This window comes from Centruroides vittatus, unplaced genomic scaffold (genome assembly GCF_030686945.1).
Source record: "Centruroides vittatus isolate TY-2023 unplaced genomic scaffold, ASM3068694v2 contig_926, whole genome shotgun sequence".
NCBI lineage: Eukaryota > Metazoa > Arthropoda > Arachnida > Scorpiones > Buthidae > Centruroides > Centruroides vittatus.
The window spans coordinates 889,845-913,186 of record NW_027122612.1 but is presented as its reverse complement, the minus strand read 5'-3'; the positions used below and the strand labels follow the sequence as shown (position 1 = coordinate 913,186).

Here is a 23,342-nt window from a genome sequence, read left to right as displayed (position 1 = left end):
GATGATGGACGATGAATGACGACTTGGTGGATGTTTATCGTGCTCAGTTAGTGACCACTGTTACTAGGTACAGTAGCTTTTCCAAAATTATATATTCTCCACTCGATTCTCCTATCTCTGTCTGCTTCTACAGATTCCAGATCGTATTTCATCCTGCATCATGGAAAAATCGCAGCAAGAATACACAATTTCGTTTATAAAATGACATCAGATATACAGTATACACCGTTACAAATTAAAGAAAATTTTGTACTGTTTTAATTTTATTATGTAAAAAATTATTCTAATTAACTTATACATTTGACAGAAAATTAAAGAAGTATATATATATTAACATATTTCTTTATTTAAAACACTTTGAAAATTTATTTATTTTTAAAAAATTATATATATATATATATATAAATATGTGCATTGTAATGAGTAAGAAATATACCTTCTTTGAAAGTAAACAAATTCTTCATTTTATTAAATATAAAATCGAAAAAGTTTTATTGTTTTGCAAGTAAATAAAAATATAGATATAACTTTTATCATATTGTTTATGCAAAGTAGTAAAAATTTCTTGTTATAAATAAGGAAAAAATTATATTTATATTTAGAATTTTATGAAAATGTTTTAATCAAAATAAAATTTTCAGATTTGTTGAAATAAAAAATAGAAAAATCTTTATCTCTAGAAAAAATAATTTTCTTTATAAAGTAATAAAGCATATCTTTTTTTATAATATTAATATAAGTGTATATAAAGTATATATTTTTAAAGCAGAGATCCAATTTTCTGAATTTTATCTATCAATAAAAATATCTAGATATAAATATCCGTTAAAATTAACATAAGTTGCCAATTCTTATATCAATAATTTAATTTTAATAGGAGATAAAAGCATTTATTAATTTTTAAGTTATAAATAAAAACGTGACGTTACAAACACGAACATAAATCATTAAATAAGAACAAATTGTAAATGTGTTGGAATAAATCAGAAGGAAAAAAATGAAGTAAAATGCATGTTTCATTGTATACGATATCAAGAAGAATTTAAAAGATTTAACAAATATTAAATATATAATGAACTCGTTTAGTCCTGTAAATGTTATTCGTCTATTAGCAGAGAGGGTCATCATATTTAAATAAGAAAAAAGAATCCGCCATTGCAGCTGGAGAGCATCTTATCGCGTGGCCATCCGTTCTAGATTGATTGGTGATATGATCGTTTGAACAACGATCGTTGGAGAAATAAAAATAGGAAGAGGTACCTCTACGTCCGTCTATTTCTATTTCCTCGACCAATCTTTGTTAAGATTGATTGAAGATAATGATTGTCTTAACGACGATTGGTTAAAAATCAGAAATGGAAATGGGAATCTTTTTATCTATAAATTAATGTTATTATGAAAATTTTATGCTCAATAAAAAATATGATCATAAAGTCATTATACTTATTGCATTAATATTAATGAATTAGGTACTGTATATACGATTTATAACATTCAAATTTATTAACTAAGGGTAATCCCCTTACCTAGGAGGACATATAAAACATTTTAGTAATTACATATAATACAAGAAAAAACAAAGAAACATAATCAGATCAAATATTTCAAATTGATATATACGGTTTTCCAAGTCATAAAAAAATACAAATGATAAAAAGTTACTTAATACCATAAACTGCCAGTATATTTCTGAAAGTATACATCAAGTTATCCTGTCGAAAATCGCTTTAACAAAATTTATGTAGCTAAGTAGGTTTTTATAAGTCATTATCATTAGAGTCAATCCAAAGTATTTTTCCTTAAGCTCATGAATTTCTTCACATTTCAATAATAAGTGAAAAGGTGAACGAGTAATTATTTATTGTGTCATCGTCACAATGCTGGAATGCAATTTTTAATCATAATTTTTTAATTTATTTAATTTAAAATATATGCTCTCCACTTCAAATTAGCAGTTTTGCCCCTGTACATCATACTTTTCCTTTAACAATAGAGTCATGCCGATCATCTATTAACTGCTTTCAGGGGTAACGTTCTGAATTGAAATAACGTGACTTCTGGTTTGTATCGGAAACTGATATATAGTTCCATATCTAGTCTTGACTTTCACCGTTCCCGAGTTTAAGGAAAGACGGACGGACGGACGACAGTGTGAATTTATAGGTCTACAGTTTTTTTCAAATTGCAGCCCAATTATTTTTTTTACAGAGAAAACAAACATCAGGGTAAAGTAATATTAATTTACCTTTATAAAAAAAAACTCTGATTAATCTAATTAGTATGTAGGGTCGATATTATTTCATAATGAAGATTATAATGGAAAAAATAACTCGCATTTGGTAAGCTGAAAAAGTACCGCAAATGAAATTCAGAGATTAATTCTATCCAGATCAAGAGCCAAAAGACTTCTGGACCATCAGGAGGACATCATCGACCAGTGAATTTCAAAATATTCTTGTATCAGTAAACATTAGAGTTGGATTGCAGAAATGCGTTAGCCACTCGGCTTTCTTCTTACATTGGGTGTATTTTTTCGTCATTAATTGTAAAAAGATATTTTTCGCGCAAATTTGGAAAACTAAGTATATTGTTTACAAACTTTCTAAATGATTTTATTAACTTTTAGAGGAAATCTTTCAATTTTAATTTGGATGGCAGATTCCGGGACTGATCGATCTAATTTGAAGTAATATCTAACAAACTGTAATTGGATTGATTCTAAATTCGTCCAAGAAATATATCGCCATGTCGGTGCTGAGTAAAGACATTTTTCCAAGCAAAAAACACCAAAAAAATCGAAAAAATGTTTTTAAATTACTTAATTTTACTTTTGTAAACAAAAAAATAAGTTTTTGTTTACTTAGGTCGCTTTCGAAAACATGAGAGAGGAATGCCAGATGACAATCAAAGATTACTGTTATGTATTTTGTATTCATTTACAACATCGAATTGATAATTTCCAAGGAACCGCTTATCTTACTTGCGCAGTCTTCTACTCAGACAAAAACTATAATCTTAGATTTAGAAGGATTTATTCTGAAACTTTCCTCTTTACAATAGTTACAGAATAAATTTATCATTCTTTTAAGATATATTTGCATTTTAGCCATAACCATAATGTCGTCTGCATATATTTATGTTGCATATATGTAAGTGAGAAATTTCATAGGGAGGAGGTGTATATTATCTGATGATCTACTGGAGAAGGGAGCTTGAAGATGTCTCATGTATAAAATAAATAAATATGGGCTCAGTGGATCACTCTGTGGGAGATTTCCCAATCCATTCACCACATAGGTCCATTCACTTTAATAAAGAACAGCAACTATGAACTTATTAAGACAGCTCCCTGGATAATCCTAATGAATTTTGAAGATAGATTCATTCGATAAATAAGTATCAGTAATTAATTCTAGTATGGTTAATTCTATCATACTAGAAAAAAGAAAAATTAAATTAGAGGTGCCTCGTCCTTTAATACAGGCAAACTGTTAAAATCCAGAAAAAAACTATTTTCTTTCATTAGTTTGATCAATCTGTTCTCTAATAAGTAGCAGAAAACTTTTCTAAAATTTGTCAACAAGGCGATAGGTTTATAGTTCTGAAGGTCACTACGGTCACCTCTCTTTCATACCATAATATATAATACAGTATTTCAATTGTCAGGAATGAGTTCCGAAAAAAAATAGAATTCTACCATTCCAACTAAAGTTGTTTCGATTTAGTAGAAGAGTATTTCAAAAATTCGGAAGTTATTTTATCACGATCTATGAAAGAATTGTCACGAATCTGTTTCAAAGATATCTGAAGTACACTTAAAGTAAAAAAAAACTATCCAAATAGTCATTTCTCCCATTAGTATTTAAATCTGAAAAAGGAAAGAAATATTTCCGAAACCCAAAACATGGAAGAATTTGTGGAAGCCAAGTTGTTTATGAAGGATTGGTAGGATTTTTATACATTTTTGTTATATACCAAGTATTTCTTCAATAATAAAGGAACTTCAAGATACGCCACTAACCAAGGATAGAGCGGACAGTTAATTGCAGAGTTTTACATTCTTTATCAAACCAGAAATTGTTAAGACCATTACTTTGTCAATAGCAAACTCCAGAGTATTTAAATCCCTTTTTTCAAAGAAATTTAAATGTTCAAAGGGAAAAAATAGTGACAGTTCTAGTATATGGTAGAATTGATGAAAGGAAATTTGAAACTTGAAAATTGTTCATTATTTATTTGATTAAGTTCAAATTCAAGAATACCTCTATCTTTAGCATAACAATTCGCCGTCTTCTCCAGCTTGTCAATACGTTTAGTAAGCTGTGACAGTTCGTCTCGAAACTGTCGATTATCTTCTTCAATGATTTTGCGACCTCCCGAATTGATTTGAGTTGATCATTTAAAAACAAAAAACAAAAACTTTTTGTATGTGAAATTATGAAGCAACTTTACAGAACAATCGGAAGATGAAATTTATTCTATCTCCATTTCACTTACTGGTCAAAATAGTTCAAAAGATTTGTTGCAGGTTTTGATTTTTCCGGAGAAGATATATGGTTAAAAGATTCGTCTTCTTTATTATCTATCTTCTCAGAATTAAAAACATCATATATTAAAGAATCCGAAAATACTATCTCGTCGAGGTCTTCTACACTCCATCTTAAATAGCTAATACATTGCATTTTGCTTTACAATGGAAAACGTTCTAAGACACCTGAGTTTGGCCCAATTCCGGAACGAAAAAGTAAATTGTTTATTAATTTTAAATTAGTATGTAGATAAAAAATATGAATATTGGCCAAAATTTCATTATCAGAGTTCATGCCTCAAAAAGAATTCATCAAGAGCGATGAAATCTGGTGCCCTACACTATAAAATTATTCAAAGCTTAAAAATATTCATCAACAATGAAGAGGTCTAGTAGCCCTTCGATATTATCTTAAAATAATTGACAGTATAAAATTATAGTGTAAGATAAATGCTTTAATTATGTAAATTTTGACATAGTTGCGGTGATAAGAATGGAATCCCAAACGGAATGTTTTTTCATTGTATCAACATGTAATACAAAGAAATCTATCACACGTGTCATCATTCTTACCCTCCAGTTATTTATATATATAAAACCTTAGCCATTCTTGTTACCAAAATTGTTTTGTGTAGAAAAATACGTAAAACATTAAATAAAATGTAAAATATTATTTAAAAATTTCTTACAGTTGAAAATAGTATTTTAAAAAATTACAATTTAATGATAAAAAGGTGATTATTTGTCGAGTGCTATATACATATATTACATGATCAATCATCATCATTCACGAGTTTCATAGTAAACAGAATTCAACAATAGAGGACAGACAAACAAATTCAATTATTATGTTACAAAATCAATTTATTTCCGTACAGGAAAATATAAATTAAAGTACAACTTAACGTAATATTTGTATAAAATTATTATTATAGTAATTCTTTTCATTAACACAAAACAAATTTGAACTATAATTGTAAGAATAACTGTAACAGTTATTCTTACAATTATAGTTCAAATTTGTTTTGTTGCTTATAATGAAATTACACTTTTGAAGTATATTTAATTATAAATTACTTTTAATTTAATTGTAAAATATATAAATTTAATTCTTTATCAGGTTAAACATGTCTGCTGGAGGTCAATCTGTGTTAGGGTATCATCTACTCAACGTAGTTCTACATGCTACTGCAGTAACGTTGTTCATGCAGTTATGTAAAGAAGTTTTAGCTTGGAGAAGGGAAGCAACTATCACTGCTGCACTCTTTTTCGCATCTCATCCCATCCATACAGAAGCTGTAAGTATAATCATATTTATCGTGTAATTTTTTCTTTAAAAAAGACTCGATTTTTTTTGAATTCATTTAAGACGACTGCAAGTTCTATTTCCACATTTTGCAACATGTAAATACTTAGAAAGAAGCGCTTTAGAATTTTTTTAAGAGGAAAAAAGCGTTTTCTACATTCGTTTGTTATCGTTTTTTTAAACGAAACTCTGAGAATATGTTTTCACTTACGAAATATTAAAAAAACTTAGCAATTTTATGATTTAATAAATGTTGGAAAGAATTTTTTGTATGGAAGGAAAGCTTATGTATAAATATATATATAAGCAAATATAATAATGCATTTTTGAATGTTTACTTTCATTGTTTGTAATTGCTTAGAGACAAAAGTACTTTCCTTTAATGGAAAAGAATTAGTCGAAAAAAATTTTGTTTCATGCAGTCGAAGGTAAAAAAAAAAGTATTATATATTTATTTTGTATTATATTAATGGCTACTTTCTAAAGAATATTTTAGAAATATCGATAAAAAAGAAGAGATTTTTCAATCGATATTTTCATTCGTAATAAATATAATTTGCATTCATACCATAATTTGGCTGGATGACATAACAGTAAAGGCTTTATCTACAGCTGATAGTAATTTTAGAAATTTTTACCTGATTTAATTTACCTTCATTATGGGCATGGTAGAAAACATAAACAATGCCATGTGCGAGGAAAGGTTTTTAAAAAAAATCCTGCGATAATCATTAACTAAATCAATAAAACAAGATTATAAAGAACAAAAATTACATTATAAATTATTAAATCAGTTACTTCATATATGTGTTTTTTAAAGCGAAAATACATTAAAATATTCCTTAGAAGTTATCTTATTTATAAGAATATAAAAAATGTAACTTAATTTTGGATTTATTTACTTATATCTGATGTTTTTTACGTACGAAGTTAGATAATTATAATAAGCTTCACTCAAAAAATTAACTTTTATTAATTGGATAAAAACAACATTTTTTTATAAGTTTTATTTTTTTCCATTTTTAATTTTGAAAACGGAAAAACTGCCCGAAGCAAATCGGTCGACAAAGATTAAATATTTACTATTTTAATTCTTTGTTTCGATTGTAGAAAACTCGATTGTAATTTAAGCACAAACAAATCTTCTTTATTATATTTATTTATTTTTTTATTATTTTATTTTAAATTCTCTTTCGAGTGAAATAAGAAAATAAAACTCTTCTATGTGTTTATTTTAAATTTCTTATTTTTTTTTATCTACATCGAAAAGATAATAAGAATTTAATAATCAATTTTTCAAACTATTTATTAAATTTAGATAACTGATGAATTTATTTTGGATTTCCTGTTTTACTTTTATTATTATTATTAGTATTATTTTATAATGGAAGAGATCGTTTGTTGTTGCCATGCTCAGTTTTTCTGCCTTTAGCATGAAAGTGTTAAGAAGAAAAGGAAGATAGCCTGCATGGTTTCGAATACCAGTTAAAAGAAACACGCAATAATCCGATTATAGAAAATCGATTGATTTCAAGCAAAGTGTCTTTGTCGATGAGGCAGGTCATTGCGAAAAGGGTCTACAAATAATGATCCAGATAGTTTAGCTTTCCTTTTGTAGAGAATATAACACAGCGATATCGTTTAAGTTTCGAAGTTTTTACTTCACTTTTTACGGTCTATAAAATCCATAACTCCTACAAAAAGTAATAGAAAATATCCGTTTTTTTATATTCTTATTTTTAAAAAAAGAAAATGTAGATTTCAGCATTTTTTCCAAAGATTTATTTGTAGTTTTACATTCTTTCTGAATAACCGACAGCAGCCAACTCGTTTAATTAATATTGGAAGTATATCACTGAGCATTGTGTTGCATAGAATGATAGACACACAGAACTGCACTTTGCTCAATTAGCAGAGTAAGCACATTCTGCACTACAATGTGTTGGTTAATTATTGAGTTAGATGTAACATGTAATGTTATACTGGATAAACTACAAGCAAATGAAATAATCATGAACGATAATAGAAGAAAAGATAAAATGAAATAAAAAAAATCTCTTCTGTAGATTTCTATAATATAACTTATTTAAAACATTAAATCTTGAAGGTTCTTTAAAAATGTTATTATCTTTAAAATAATTACTTTAAAGCTAATTAAACTTTACTTATTTTATCTTCTTCAGTTCGTTGTGGGTAAAATAATTGTATTTATTGCAAATTTAATTTAAAATATTCTTGATTAATGTCTTAGTTATATCAAAAATGAAAACTTTTATTTATTTTAAAAAAAATTTAATTTAATTTCTATAAATATAACCTACGAGGAATAGATTTTCTCAATTGTTTATTCTACATAAAGCAATTTAGTTAACAACCCCCACTGCATTTTTATCAAATAAACGTTTTAAAATTATATAAATTTAACTTTTATCTTATATGATAAATCGTATAATTAATTAATTATATAATCAAACATATAATTAATATATATTAAGCTATGAGATGATAATTATGGTATATTATCTTTATGATAAGCCATAATTATGATGCTGTTTGATGTATAGACTCGTGTTTCATTTGTCAAGTGAAAATGAATGTTATAAAGAATTTTTAAAGTGTAAAAAAATACTTCAATTTTTAGTTAATTCTATTTTAAAGTTCTGTTTGAAAATGTCTCACGAATCGTCTTATAAAATACAGTTAAAAACGTCAAAGCTTAATGAACTTAATAATTAAATTAGACAAGTGTAAGAAAGAAACCTTTAAAAGGAAAGATTATAAGTATCGTATTTTAGAAAAAAAATAACTGATCGGCTTAAAAGATTATCTATCTAAAAATTGGATAAATTACATTAAAGTCGGTTACGATCAAAGAGAAATTTTAACAATTTACAACTTATTAATCAGTCTTAAATATAATTTTCTTCAACGTGTTTAAAAGCATGATAACGAACTATACATTTTAAAAATCTTTTCTATCTAATCAAAAACAGTAGAGTAGATAGATCAGTAAAAGAAGAGGGGGAGGAGAAAAAATGTCAAAAACCATTCAAGTCTCCCACCTTTTGAGGAGGAGGGAGGAAGATAATTTAATTCCCTCCACCGGTGGTTACCTGGCAACGGAACCAGAGGGATTTTCCGGAAGAATGGGATGCTACAGAATAGTTCTCGTTTGTTGTATCGACAGAAACGAAGATGTTGTCTTGTTCGTGACGTCATTGATGAGTATAAAAAAAAGGAAAGTAAACGATTATGGAGAATTAATTGGATGATAAATTATGCAAATGATCTCCAACTTATTACATGTAATTTAAAACTGATTTGCAGATTTTTACATAAGTTAAAATCAATTTAAAAGAATAATAACTTAGTTAATGCAATATTTAGGTGATTTTTTTTATAAAACTAAAATTTTATTAAACTTGCGCAAAATAGTAAAAGTTTTCATTTTATTAAATATCATTTTATGTAAATTTTTAATTATTTTTCCATCTTATTCAAACTAATTATCATAAAACACAACTTTATGGTCTTCTAAATATAGTAAATGTAAAGGTTTTTTTAAAAAAATAATATTCTTACATTCATTAAAAAGCAGAAAAATAAAATAAAATTGAATAATAATAAAAAAATGAAAACAGCTTTTACCGTTGGGAGATAAGTAATAATTTTTCAAAATTATATTTTAATATGTAAATCTTATTTTTGCCTTAAACTAAATCGATGGCAATTAAATCTAAGTGGCACATAAGTTTTATATTCACTCGTTAAAAAAGATATTTGCTCCACCCACTTCTAACCAAATATCATTTATAATATTTATGTTTGAGATAGTTATAAAGATAAGTTGTAATAGATGACATCTTTAAGTTAAATTACAATATTTATTCATTTGTACAGGTTTCAAGTATTGTTGGAAGAGCTGACGTATTATGCTGTGTTCTTTATTTGACGTCTCTAATAGCTTACGTTCGGTAAGATCAAATACTTTTTATTAATCATTAAAAAAAATTAAAATTTTAAGTGAATAACATTTAATTAAATGTCTTCTTGTTTAAACAAATTTAAAAAATTTTCTTTTCAATTAAATAAATTTTTCTTTTTAAATTAAAAGCTTTTACAATATTTCTAATTACTCGAAATAAATCTTTTTCTGATTTATTTTTATTAAATTTAAATTAAAAGTTTGATTTTTTTTACAGAAATATTATAATAAAGTTAATTATAATTGTGAAATATCCAATATATGTTTCCTCTTTAAACAAAAGGCTCTTAAACTGTAGTGTATTGTACAATGTGTATTTGGGTGACATTTCTATGAACCCCTTTTCAATTATATTATATTATATTATCATAAACAATATATACAATGATATATATTACATATCGTTTGTGATGGATACAAGTGAAGAGTATGTCGTCCAAGTTCAATATCGTTCGATACATAATATATTACAAAAATGCTATTCTAGTAATAAAGAAACTGTCGAACTTAAATTGTTTAAAAATAGAAATTTAAATCGATTATTTTAAAAAATTTTGAATTTATAATGGCAAAAAAGGCAAGCGATAACTTCCATAATAAAATGCTTGAGGAATGTATAATCTTATAAGGAAAAAAACAGCCAAATGTTATAGTAATTTTACAGTTTACATATACAAAATAATATTTTATATTATAATTATGTATATAAAATGAATACAATCTAAAATTTGTTAATTTATTTATAAGTTAGAGGCAGATTTAAAAGAGAAATAGTAACAATAATTATTATTTTTCTCAACTCAGACTAACCTTTCATAAGATTCGAAAGAGTAAACGTTGATTTTAATTTAAAAACATATTCTATATTTAATATTCTATATATCTATGCTATATTTCATAATTTATAATGGAAAGTGATTATGGCAACTAATTCCATTGAATCTGTCCTGCAACCATTAAAATAGTATAAAGTATTAACATCGTCAATGAATTATTGCTTTTAGCTTAGTATATACACATTTATATCTTGTTTTTTGAATAAAATTTAACCATAAAATTTTAATTTAAAAATTTTTTAACGTACTACACATCTGTACTTTTAATACTTCTCATTAAAATATTTATAAACTACATTAAGATTGAATATAAAAATTAAAAATTATGATGTATAACTATTAAAATTTCCTCCATTTTTAACGAAACATTAACCTATCAAATTAGAAACGAAAAAATAAAATTTGATTCATTTATAGTAACGATTCGACATTGATGATCATCTTTAATTTTTTTTAAAACTTATTTAAATTTATTTTCACCGCATGTCAAATATCTTCAAACGAATTTACATCTGATGAATTTCTAAAAAGGTACTAGGAGTAAATATGTTGTGTGCACGACAAGTTTTGAATCTGTAGAATAATAAAAAAAGGGAATAAAAGATAATGTTTAATAATGAGTGAAGAAAATAAATTTCCGCTTACCGTTTTGATGTGTGGCACGATGCCAAACACTGTTGAAAATACTGAAAAATAGCCGAAAGACTTTAATATATATACATATATTCACAAGTCAGTTTATTTATTTTTTATTATTATTTTTTTAAATTTGCATTACTAAAATATACTCTTTCAACTTTACTATTATTACTTTTAAAAAAATCCAAAAATTCCAAGAATATTTCAAGTAGTAATCATCCATTTTCTTCGTCTCTTCCAAGATTTTAATGAATATATTTTACATCTTTTCATGTAATTGATTTTTCTTCGATAAATTTTAATAATGAGTAATGACTTCGTTTCGACTATTTTGTTTTAAAAACGAAAAAATTTCAAATATTTTTGATGATAATATATCGTTTCATTTTTTCCCATAAAATATTAACAAATATTTAAAAATATATATATTAAACTTTAATTTTTAAACAAAACTATGTTTCCAATTTGTTTCTAAGTAAATGTTGAAAAAAAGTCAGAATACTTTTCATTTATTCACTAATTATTTACAATTTTTATAAATTTTGTTCAGCTGACAGAAGTACATTTACTGTATTTATATTTCTGAAGAATTTCTGTGGCTTAAGCTTACTTATTCTCTACGAAAAGTTATAAATCTAGTTTACGTATATATTTTTCTTTTTAAATGCTTAGAAAGGAATGAGTATGTATTATTGTTTTCATTGAAATGTATAAAAAATTCCAGTAAAATAGTTAATAGCATTGTTTTATATGCGCCAAAGCTTGTTTCTAATTAACTCTTGGATATTAAATCAAATTACATGAATTTAGTCTAAAATTTCCTTTTTAAATTTTTTTCTAATTAAAAATTTGTAAAAAATAATTTGAAATTCTATGCATTTATATATATATATTAATTATTTGTTTATTTAAAGATTTTTAATGTAATCTAAACAACAAAATGTCAGCTAAATATAAAAAATCTCAACTTATATATATATATACATGAATAATTGTTAAATTACTGTCTTTTAGGTCTAAGTTTGAATACAATGCAGACTTCTACTTTAGTATAGACATCGTTTCCATCCCTCACTTGACCCCATTGAGGGTCAAGCTCTCCTGTAATAAGTATAATTATGATCAGTACAAATTCTATTCTGAAAGGTTGGTGCTTCGCATTAACTGAAAAATTCAACTTATAAAAAAATACAAAGTTAAAAAATTGCCTTAAAATGTAATTATTAGTCTACTTATAAAATACAATATATGTATTCCGCATATTCGTAATAAACATTACTGTATCGATAATTAATTTAAGCTAAAATAGAACTTACTTATTTACATTTTTTTTGTAATTTACATCAATTTTTATAGTTGTATTTATTTTAATTAATTACAATTATATTATTATTAACTCAGTATTCACGGCTTTGGCTAGTTATAAATTTAATTATATCCGTGTTTAATACGGCCGTGCATATGGAGTTGTGAGGGTTCAACTCCCACCACTTAGAAAAACTTAAATAAATAAAAAATTTGTACTCGTTCAGTTTCTTTTTAGTCTGCTGTATTGTGTTATTCTATATATATATATATATATTTTAAAATTAATAAAATAGGTTATTAAATTAATGTGTTTTTTTAAAATTCCATCCTTCTGAAAATCCTGCTCATGGGCTTCCAGCATCTAATTTCTTAAAACTTTTATATTGCATCTCATTATTCATGCAAACTTAATTTATTTTTTTAAATAAAGTTTATATATTTCTGAATATATAATTAGAAAAAATAATAAATGTGCAGCTTAAAATCGCACATGAAAATGGAAACTAACATTAAAACTGCAATTACATTTAAATAATTTACTTAGTTTTAAAAATAAATTTTGTACAACATTAAATTATACCTGATTAATTCAGTAAAGAAAAATTAATTCAATTGTTTTTAGTGTTACATTTATGCGGTTTAGTATGAATGATAGAGTTCAGAAAAGATGCTAATATATTTCATGTAGAGATTATGCAAACGAGATCATTTCTAGTACAGAGGAATTACGATGAAACATCCAAATGTTCCCACTGCAGAAAGTGAAGTATTAAAACTCTTGACATCCATCATTTCTACCAAATGTGTGCGGGACATTTTACTACCACCTTAATGTCTGGATAGAAAAACTAGGTGGAGTGAGATAGTTAACTTTACTGTCACTTTACGATTATCCAGCAATAGATGGAGAGAGTCCCCCTGGACCAGGGAGGATGAATGGGCGATAGATTTATAGAGGAAGAAGGTGACCGGCACAATTTGAAATTTATATTATACACGTATAAATCTCGGCTCCTGTCATATATGATTCAGTCATCGATCTTCAATAAAACTTTCTTCTCAATAGTTTGCAATTATCGTTTTTACTTTCGTTGAAAAATCCTTAGGTGAATAAAAATTGCATTAGAAGAAAAGATATAAGTATATTGATTCGATAATAAAAATATCAATGTAAATCATTGATAAAATTTTCTTAGAATTTGACGAGAAGCGTTGATCTATATCGAAGGAAGCTAACGTTGAATTACAAATAAAATCTAAAGTGTAGGCTCAATATAATAGTGAAATATGCTAATAAATGGAATATAAAAACAAAACTTTTTCTTTTTGAATTACTTCTTTTAATCTCAATTATTCTTCCTGTTTATTATTTTTTTGTATATCATCAGATTTTTTATTTCTTTTGTATAGGGTATAGTAAGAAAAGACAATAATCTTAGCAGATGGCAGAGGAGAAAAACGATAAAAAGTTTCTTCTGTAGAACGTCCTCTGAAAAATAAATAAGATAAAATATGTAAAAGAATTTAATTCGCATTACTTCGGGTTATGTTTGTCTTAACGACAATTGGTTAGTGAAATAGAATATAAAATGGTGTATTTTATTTCTAATTCTATTATTTCCCAAAATTAATGTATACATTTTATAATTCATAAAAAATAACTAATTTTGTATTACTTTTTCCTCTTTTTTATGTATCAAACATACAATATAAAGTCGACTGTTAATTAATTAAAAATTAAAATTTGTAGTAGAATTAAAATGGTGCATCTTTATATAACCGTAGGCTATAATAATTGAAAAATAATTCACATTATGAATAGATTTTACTTAATTATCGTAAATGAAATCGATGATTACAGTATATCAGTCATTCAGTGTACCGATAAGATAAGCTGAAGATTAAATTGTAAAAGCTGCATTTGCTTCTCGAGGGAATCCATACAAGTCCTGGGTTCAGGAAGTGTCTCTGCTGGCCAGTAAGGCACAAAAGTTTCACGTTTGACACCAGTGATGAATTGGTAGATGGTGCTTAATTACAGAAGGTGCTGTAAATAACAAGACTACACGGTTTAGCTCTTTGCCTATTTAACGGATATCCTTAAACTAAGAACAGAAGGAAGAAAAAAAATTACGACAGTTCATTTTGGTTATTTAACTTTATAACACTTAAAATGGAACAATCTGTAAAAATTAAAGAAATGAGGAAAGGTAATTTATCTTTTCTTCATAGATGTGTTTTAGATTAGCCATTAAAAGAGAATATATAAGAAAAAATTAATACAAATTGATTTTTTCATTTACAAATTGTTAATTTATTTTTTTAATTAGTTACATAAATCATCATTTAACTCATATCTTTCGATATAACCTATTGTTTATATTTTAATAATTATTATTCTTATGTATTTATCTTATTGTTGTTTTAAGTAAACGAATTGCTACGACATTAAGTGATATATATATATATAATTCAAACATATCTATTTATTTATTTATTCAGTTTAAAAATACTTGTGTGCATACAAGTATTTGGAAAAATTTAGTTTATTGAAAAATTCTGCTAGAAATTTTGAAATAAGTTTAAAGTTTTATACGCATAATATAAGGTAGTATAATTTTAATATAAATACGAATAAATTCACACATTAAACTAGTGGGCCAATAACTATTAATTTGTAATCAATATGTAAAGATCGAGTAACAGATTTGTGATGGAATATTCAATTTAGCATGATATACATGTCCTAAATATGGAATGGACATCTAATGTATAGTAAATGTTTAATATTGAATACTGTAATTCAAATTAGATGGAATTTTCATCTAGAATAAGTTTTCTAATTTCTAATCTATATTATTTTAAAGTTGTTCTTACATTTTTATGTAATTTATCCATGTAGACATTACCAGTATATAAAATTCAGTCCTATACACTTGAAATTATACATATTGGTAGCTTTTAGGGCAAAATTTTTTGAAAATTTCCGATATCTCCAAAAATTCAAGCGTTTTTCTATATGCAATAGGGGAGGGGGGGTATTGTTCTCATATACACCTTGTAATAATACATCCGCCATTCTTAAACCACGTGGACTGTTTACAGAATACAGCGCCGTCTGTTGTCGATTTAAAATAATAAAATATATTAATATATTACGACTTTATCGTTGTTTATTTATTTAAATCTCAAACTAAATTTCTCACAAATTTCAAACTGGAAAGCTGCGCATATGATCGTGCACACAGTTCGTTATTTTCCATCATGGCGGAGTATTGGGAAGCACGTGGTAAAGAACGTAGGACTAAAACTAAAAAAAGAGGACCAACATAGAGATCGATTTTTGAAACTGAAGCGATGCGAAAACGAATTCCAAGATCGCAGGCTTACTTCTTAACATCAATTTTCCTGTAGTATTTTTGTATAAATATATTATTGTAAGTTTATTTTTTAAAATATTCCTGAGAAGAACGAATACACTCGCTAGTATACTCGTGTGTAATATAAAGCATGAATATGTTGTACTTTGTAGACAACCATTACATATATGGAAGTACGATAACTTATATTAGATTAAATCAGTTATTAACTTCGATTATTCAAATTTTAAAATATTTAAACGATAAACAACTTCGTATAACTAAGGTTAAATACGATGACTTTTATCTTTCAAATTGTTTATGACTTGTACTGTACGTACATCTTATTGCCTTGACTCCTCTCTAATTGCTAACGTTTAAACTGTTTAGTCTCACTTTTTAATTTTATGGAGTAATTTGATAGTCAATGCAACTAAATCAAATGATCTCGAGTTTATTTGAAATCTTAAATATATAGGGGAGAGTCGTTCACTATCGACCATTACTAGTTCTTCGCATTCTACAGGCATGCACAGAAGAATATCATTGTCATAGGTATTTTGGGGATTATTTTGTTTGTTTAGGGTTGTGGGAACCATCAGCCAGAAAAAATTGTTGTATTTAGTGCGTCAAAAGTTATTTTCGGCTTTAATCCGGGGATGATTAGTTAATTTCATTTTAAGATGTATTTTTTGTCTGTAGTAAAATTAGGTTAGGACAAATCGTATGAGTTTCACAATATAAAATTATATTCAACGGACAATTTCCAAAATTTTATCCACGTGACAGCATCCAGTACCGACCATCGTGCAGTACTGATCAAAAAATAATAATTATTAAGGAAAAGGTCTCGGTTTTCTTTTTTCAATTTAGTGAGAAATGACAGAAAGTGAGAAAGAAAAGTAAAATGAATCAAAGCTGGCATGAAAATCGTAATAGATGAAGTTCTTGTGAACAATATGACTCAACAACAGGCAGGTTCGACATTTTCTGTTCCAAAAACAACATTAATAGATCGAATGAGAGCAATCCAAGTTGGCAAAAATATGAGTATAGTATGAGATTGCATAGGATTTTCGATAAAGGAATTGGAAAAACAACAAGGTTAAGATTAAAAATTCATTCATGAAGATTTGGTGCAGTGTATTGCATGTAAGGATTGGGCATATATCAAAAGTGCCGATCAAGAAAATATTTTGTAATTTATTTGTGACAAGTGTAAGCAGTGAAGTTCATTGTAAACTTTCGAAGATTTGTTCCTGTTTTCCAAGTACAGTATTCACTTTTTTGAATATATCATGTTGTTATTGGTTATAGTACAATAGTACACTATTCTACTATTATCAAAGAATTTTGTACTTTTATTTGCTTGAATAAAAATCACTAAAACAATTTATATTTTAATTAAGATCTTAATATTCTTTAGAATAGTAATTGGTCGGTCGGTACTGAACAACAATATTTGCACTGCCGGAATTTATGACCTATTATAGAAATAATTAGTACTTTAGGCAAAATTTTAGAGAAATCTCACCATGTACTTTATGAAGCATTCTTTGAGGTGTATTACTGTTGAAAAATCAGTTTTTCCCTAGTCATATATTAGTTACGGCCAAAAATATTAAGGTGGTCAGTACCGCACGACTCTCTCCTATTAATTGTTATATTTGTGTGAAATAGTACAATTTAAAAACTTAAAAATATATACACATTCTCAAGATTTACAGACCTAATTACTGTATCAAAATATCTAAACCCAATAAGCTATATGAAAGTTTGTCTGATATTTATTTTTATTTAGTTTATTCTCAAGTTTAATATTTAATTTCTCTATATTTTATTATAAAAAAATTTTAATTCAATTAACCAAACATATTTTTTGTATATACCACATTTTCTTCAATAATTATCACTTATTCTAGAATTAGAATAAATATAAATTTCATTTATAAAATTTTAAAATGTTAATAAATTATAAAATATTCAAAATTCAAATTTATAAAATTCTAAATTTTCTAATCAAACGAATTTAATACAGGCTTTATTATAAATTTACATTATAATATCAAAATTTTATTAATATTTTGAAACTTTACTTACATAATTTGAGCTTAAAATTAAAAATTCGTTTTATTTTATTAAACTTTAATTTAAAAAAGCTTCATTTCCAGAAAACTTTCCCGTTATCATCATTAAGAATACAAATTTCTTCACTGTTTTAATCAAATAAATAATAATAATAGTGTTTAATTCTTTTCTAGGTTCAGAAGTTTATATTTTTAAAAATAAAGCTATAAATAAAACTGATAAATTAGAGAAAGGAGTATGTTGTAATCGATTTTCTTTTATCCTCATAGGTGTTCCAAAGACACGAACGGTATCACAAGAAAATCAATCACGTGGTTTACTATAAGTCTTATATCTGCATCCCTGTCACTTCTGGCCAAAGAACACGGAGTCACCGTTGTAGCTGTTTCACTTTCTTACCAAGTTCTGCTATCGTGGGAACAAACCATCAAGTAAGTAGTACACGCGAAGAATGCATCACACACGAAGGAAATTCTGGCCACTAAATCAGAAACGTAAAGATGAAAAATAGCAAACCATTCTTGCCTTTATGACCTATACTGGACATGAAGTAGGCAGGACGAGGTGATGGCCCACTGTTTTTCGTGTGCAGCAAGTAGTTTGCAGAATGAAATAGTGAAGAATCGATTCTAAACTTTCCTTTAATGACCCGGATGAATTTACGAAATAGCAGATTGAAACAAGATAGAATGTTCTCGATTACCGGATAAGATTTCTTTTATTGTTTTCTTTCCCATTTGGCTCTAATAAATTTATATGACATTTTCTCATTCTTGAATATCATAAATATTTTAATACTAGAATCTCCACTTATCATAACGTTCTTTTGTTTAAACGTAGAAATTTACCAAATACTAAGTTTTTCCATCCACTTTATTTGGTATAAATATATCATGATATTTCCATAAAAGTGCATTTGAGTGTTTTATAAGATACCTTATTTTAAACTCTGAAATCTACACATAATTTTATATTGTTACTTATAGATAATGTATTTTAAAAGGAATAAGAATTAATATACGAGATTTTCCTTCCTTGATTTCTGTTTCTCTCACTTTCTACCTCACACGAATGGTTATTCTTCCTAGCCACATTAATTCAATGGCGCGTTATATCTTCATGAAACCCAAGCAAATTTAAATTAGGGGGCCCATGTACAGTGTTGACTTTACAGTTTAGGGATTTGTTTATTTATATCAGAGACTGTAAAGTCTCAGATATAAATAAACAAATCCCATTTAGTAAATTAGAATTCATGAGTAATTCTTATCAATGACACAGAAGCAATGATTAAAATAATCTTGACTAATTTCATGTATTGCATGTATTAGCAAAGAATATAGATATTATTTTATATGAAATTCATATAAATTTTAAAAATATTCAATGCTCTTTATATAGTTGATTAATGTAATAAATTTATCTAAAAGTTGTAAGAAGATTAACAATTTCCAACTATCTGGATCAGATCTTATCAATCAATGTAGACATTAATATAAGCTTAACATCTTACAAGGAGAGATTAAGACAAGCATATTGTTGGACTGACAGATACGTAAACAACAATCTCTAATCCATTCACAAATAGTGAATACTTGTCTATCGATAACTTCGTTTTTCTCGTTCGTTTGGTACTCTCTTCGGGATGAGATTTCTCTCTTTGATTGGTTAATCGCTCAATTTAAAAAGGGTAAAACGAAGGAAATATGAGAGAGGAATGCAACACTACGTGAAAATGACAAACCCAATAGGAAATAAGAGAAATTCCGAAACTTGATAAAGGTAAAAGGAAAATAGCTTTTTCCTTCCCATGGAAAGGCAGTGTGCTGATAAAAAGTGATATCCTGGTTCAAGTTCGCTCTAATCAACGGAAAGATCACCGTTTTCTCCTTGATTAGAGCTCTCATTTTACAATCATTTTCAGATTTCCACTCCCTTTCTTGGCTGTCCTATAAAGGACAGCCAAGAAAGGGAGTGGAAACGTATTACCATAAAGGAAACGGTTTTTTCCGAAATTCTAACGTTTACCCTGAATATATTTTGTGATATATATCTGTATATCATGTAAAATAAATTTGTATTTAACTCAATATTCTTCCAAGTACGTGTTTGCGTGTGACAATTTTCTTGAAGTTCGCAGTTCACGAAGTGACGAATTCACTTCATAAACATTATTTTATGTAGGAAAATTATTTTTTTAATACCGTTCTTGACGATTTAATATGCTTTCCTTTTTAATAATATTTGAAATATGTTCAAAATCGTTTAAAAATAACTAAAGATGTTCTTTGTAGAAAGGTTTGAAGGCATTCTTTCTATTGATTGAACGAGCAAAGTTATTTCTTCCATAGTAGAAGTAAAGCTAGCAGAATATGATATGTAGTTTTAGCCGACGTCATCAAATCCTATCCCATCTACGAGTAGACAATTTGCTTGAATGACTTTACAACGTAATCCAGGAAAAAGTTTTTCACGTTCTTAGTGATAAAACAAAAATCAGGACTACCTCCTTTGAAAATGCCGTGTTACTCCTCGATCGTGCAGCCCCAACGACCTTTATTGTTTTATAGTTTAGCTACGTCTAGAAGATGATAATTTACCTTCTTTTAAATTTTTTGATTGGCTTTAATTTTATTTAAATGCAATTTTAGAAAATTACATTCATTGCACAGGAAAATTATTATTGGTCTATGAATGGTTATATTCTAATATTTCTTAAAGAGTAGCATAAGCAGTAGAGAATTAGCCCATAATATAAGTAAACACTTACTTAATTTCTGTAGCTTAAAAGAGATAATTGTTAATTAAATATTAAATGCAATATTTAAAATACCAGGAAATTAAAAATTTCAGGTATTTTAAGTATTAACTGGGTATATAAATATTGTGAATAATAATTTTTATCATATTTTTGTTATGGTAAATGATGAAGCTGTTCTGTGTATCATCTGAAGTCTGTATCACGAAATCTGAGGAAATGAATTGCAAGTATAATTATGAAAGTCTTGGTAATATAAGTTTTAAGATATAATAATTAACATATAATTTAAAAAATTAGCCTTTTTAATACATATTCTTTAAATAAAACTTAATATTTAAGAGTTATTCTACAAAGTTATGAAGAATTGTTTTAATTTTTGAAATTAATTATGAACATACCAGCTTCTAAATTACAAATTTATTTTTGTAAATATTTATTATATCATTCGCCTTTCACTATATAATTTAACTGGAATTAATTTAAATTGAAATATTTTAATTTTTCTATATCTAAAGTTATAAACAATGCCATTAAAAATAGAAAAAAACCCATCTCTTGTATAAATGGAAAAAATATATATATTAAAAATTTTTAATGTAATACTGAAATATTTTAAAATATAAAGAAAATTTAATATATAATAAATACTATGTAAATATTCTTAAAATATTATATATTAGAACAGGGTGGTCCAATGGGGCCTCTGTTCTCCATTCTCCATCATTGGTCTGAGACATGGATTTTATAGGAAGGGGATAAAAAATGCAATTGTTCTCTTTAACATTTACTTTAAAATAATTTATTATTCTTATTTTTTATCTTTTTATATATCTCTCTTCCAGAGACAAAAAATAAAATAAACAATAAGCAATAAACATATCTGAAATGTCCGCTACTACAAAGTCTAAAGCTCTAATCATATGAAAATAAAGAAATTTTAATATTTGCAGTTAATTATATTATTAGAGTTAATTTCTTATTTAAACAGTTTCAAATTATCAGTTTAAAAAACTATTGTAATTTTAACACAATGTGGGATTATGTGTTAAAAAATCCTCCTGACTTTAATGTTGTGTATAAGCTGAGACAATATTTCACAAGATGCCAAAGTGTATCACCAAAATCGTTTTGTCTAAGGACAGTAGAAAACGGAATTGGGTCAAACATTTGTCTCTTGTGAGGGTTGACCATACGTCTCGGTTTGTTCGGGACAGTCCCGGATTTCTCGTCCTTTTAACCTATAAAAATACAATAAAATTTTAAATAGAACGCTTTTATATGCATTCCAATGCAATAAAACCAATTTATAGGCCAATACATAAATAATATTTTTAAAAATCTAAGTTTATCCTTTTTTAGATCCATTTTTCATTGTCCTGTTTGCGATAAACAGTGTGGTAACTGTTTTTTCACGTCGACAGGATGTTCCAAACTTACAATTATTTAATTATTAAATAATAACAACGGTAGGGGGGAACAACAATATAATTTTTTATAAAAGTGCAGGCGAATTCACCCGCATTTCTATCCAAAAATTTTCCTGTTATCAAGATTTCCGTTAAGAAGTAGTTAAGAATTAGTCTAAAATGGCGTCAAACAGAAAAAGTAAATATCATTAGATTTTAATTACCGTATTATTATCTTATTTTTATTATATATAACCATAATTTTGATTTCATTTGAATGTTATTAACGTTTTTGTAAATGTGTATGTGTTAATAATTTTATAATTAATAATGAATAACGGATAAAATGCTTCGCTTTTAACTTTGTATTTTTTTACTATTTTAATTACTATAATTATTTTTAATTGTTAATTAATTTAAATAATTTAATTATTATTTTCAGTCCTCTTTTCACTAATGGGCGTATAATAGCACAACTTAAAGTAGCTTGTGGTCTGTAGTTATATTTTTTCTTTATTTTAAATATCTTGTTTAACAATTACTTCTTGTAACAAGGGAAATATGGTGGATTCTGAGAATAGGTTAATCATTTTTCCATCGTTTGTTAAATATTTTTTATAGAATTTCAAGAAAGCCTCAATGTCTAAGCCCTGTGATTTGAAGACGTGATTCAAATCATAAAGAAATATACAATACCATAAATGGAGAAGCCCCATAAACCACTTGTAAATCTAAAGTCAAAACTGAGGAAACAAAACTATATTCTTCAAAACTTCAAGTAAGCTTGTAAGTCTCGTATGAAGCGTGTTTATTTTTGGCAAAAAAGACTATTTATCCTTTAGAAATTCTGAAGTTATTATACAGTGTGTCATATATACGGCAGAAGTATTGCAGAGAGAGCACTAAAACCATGTCTTTAGTGTACATCAAGTAGTATCAAGAAGAATTGTAACATGAATAATCAACTAGAATTTCAGTTGAAAAATAAAATGGAAAAATCTAAAGTACAGATGTATCTGATACATGATATTGATGACGATTTCTCAATTACAAGAGAATTGCTTAATTTAATGTCACTTCACAATGCTACTGGTGTGGTATATTCCAAGCTCTCACCTCACTTGTA

At 26.5% G+C, this 23,342-nt stretch overlaps 1 protein-coding gene across 3 annotated transcripts in view; it reads left to right on the top strand.

Moving 5' to 3' along the window:
• The window catches only part of LOC136984619 (protein O-mannosyl-transferase TMTC1-like), a 105,868-nt gene that overhangs the window by 43,656 nt on the left and 38,870 nt on the right, over positions 1-23,342 (top strand). For all 3 annotated transcript variants that reach the window (XR_010882214.1, XM_067281683.1, XM_067281682.1), the window contains exons 2-4: positions 5,649-5,826; positions 9,735-9,808; positions 18,319-18,480. Coding sequence is in view for 2 of the 3 variants with exons in the window: in XM_067281683.1 (XP_067137784.1) it covers positions 5,649-5,826; positions 9,735-9,808; positions 18,319-18,480 (414 nt within the window). In the remaining variant the exon portion in view is untranslated. The remainder of the gene's footprint in view (positions 1-5,648; positions 5,827-9,734; positions 9,809-18,318; positions 18,481-23,342) is intronic.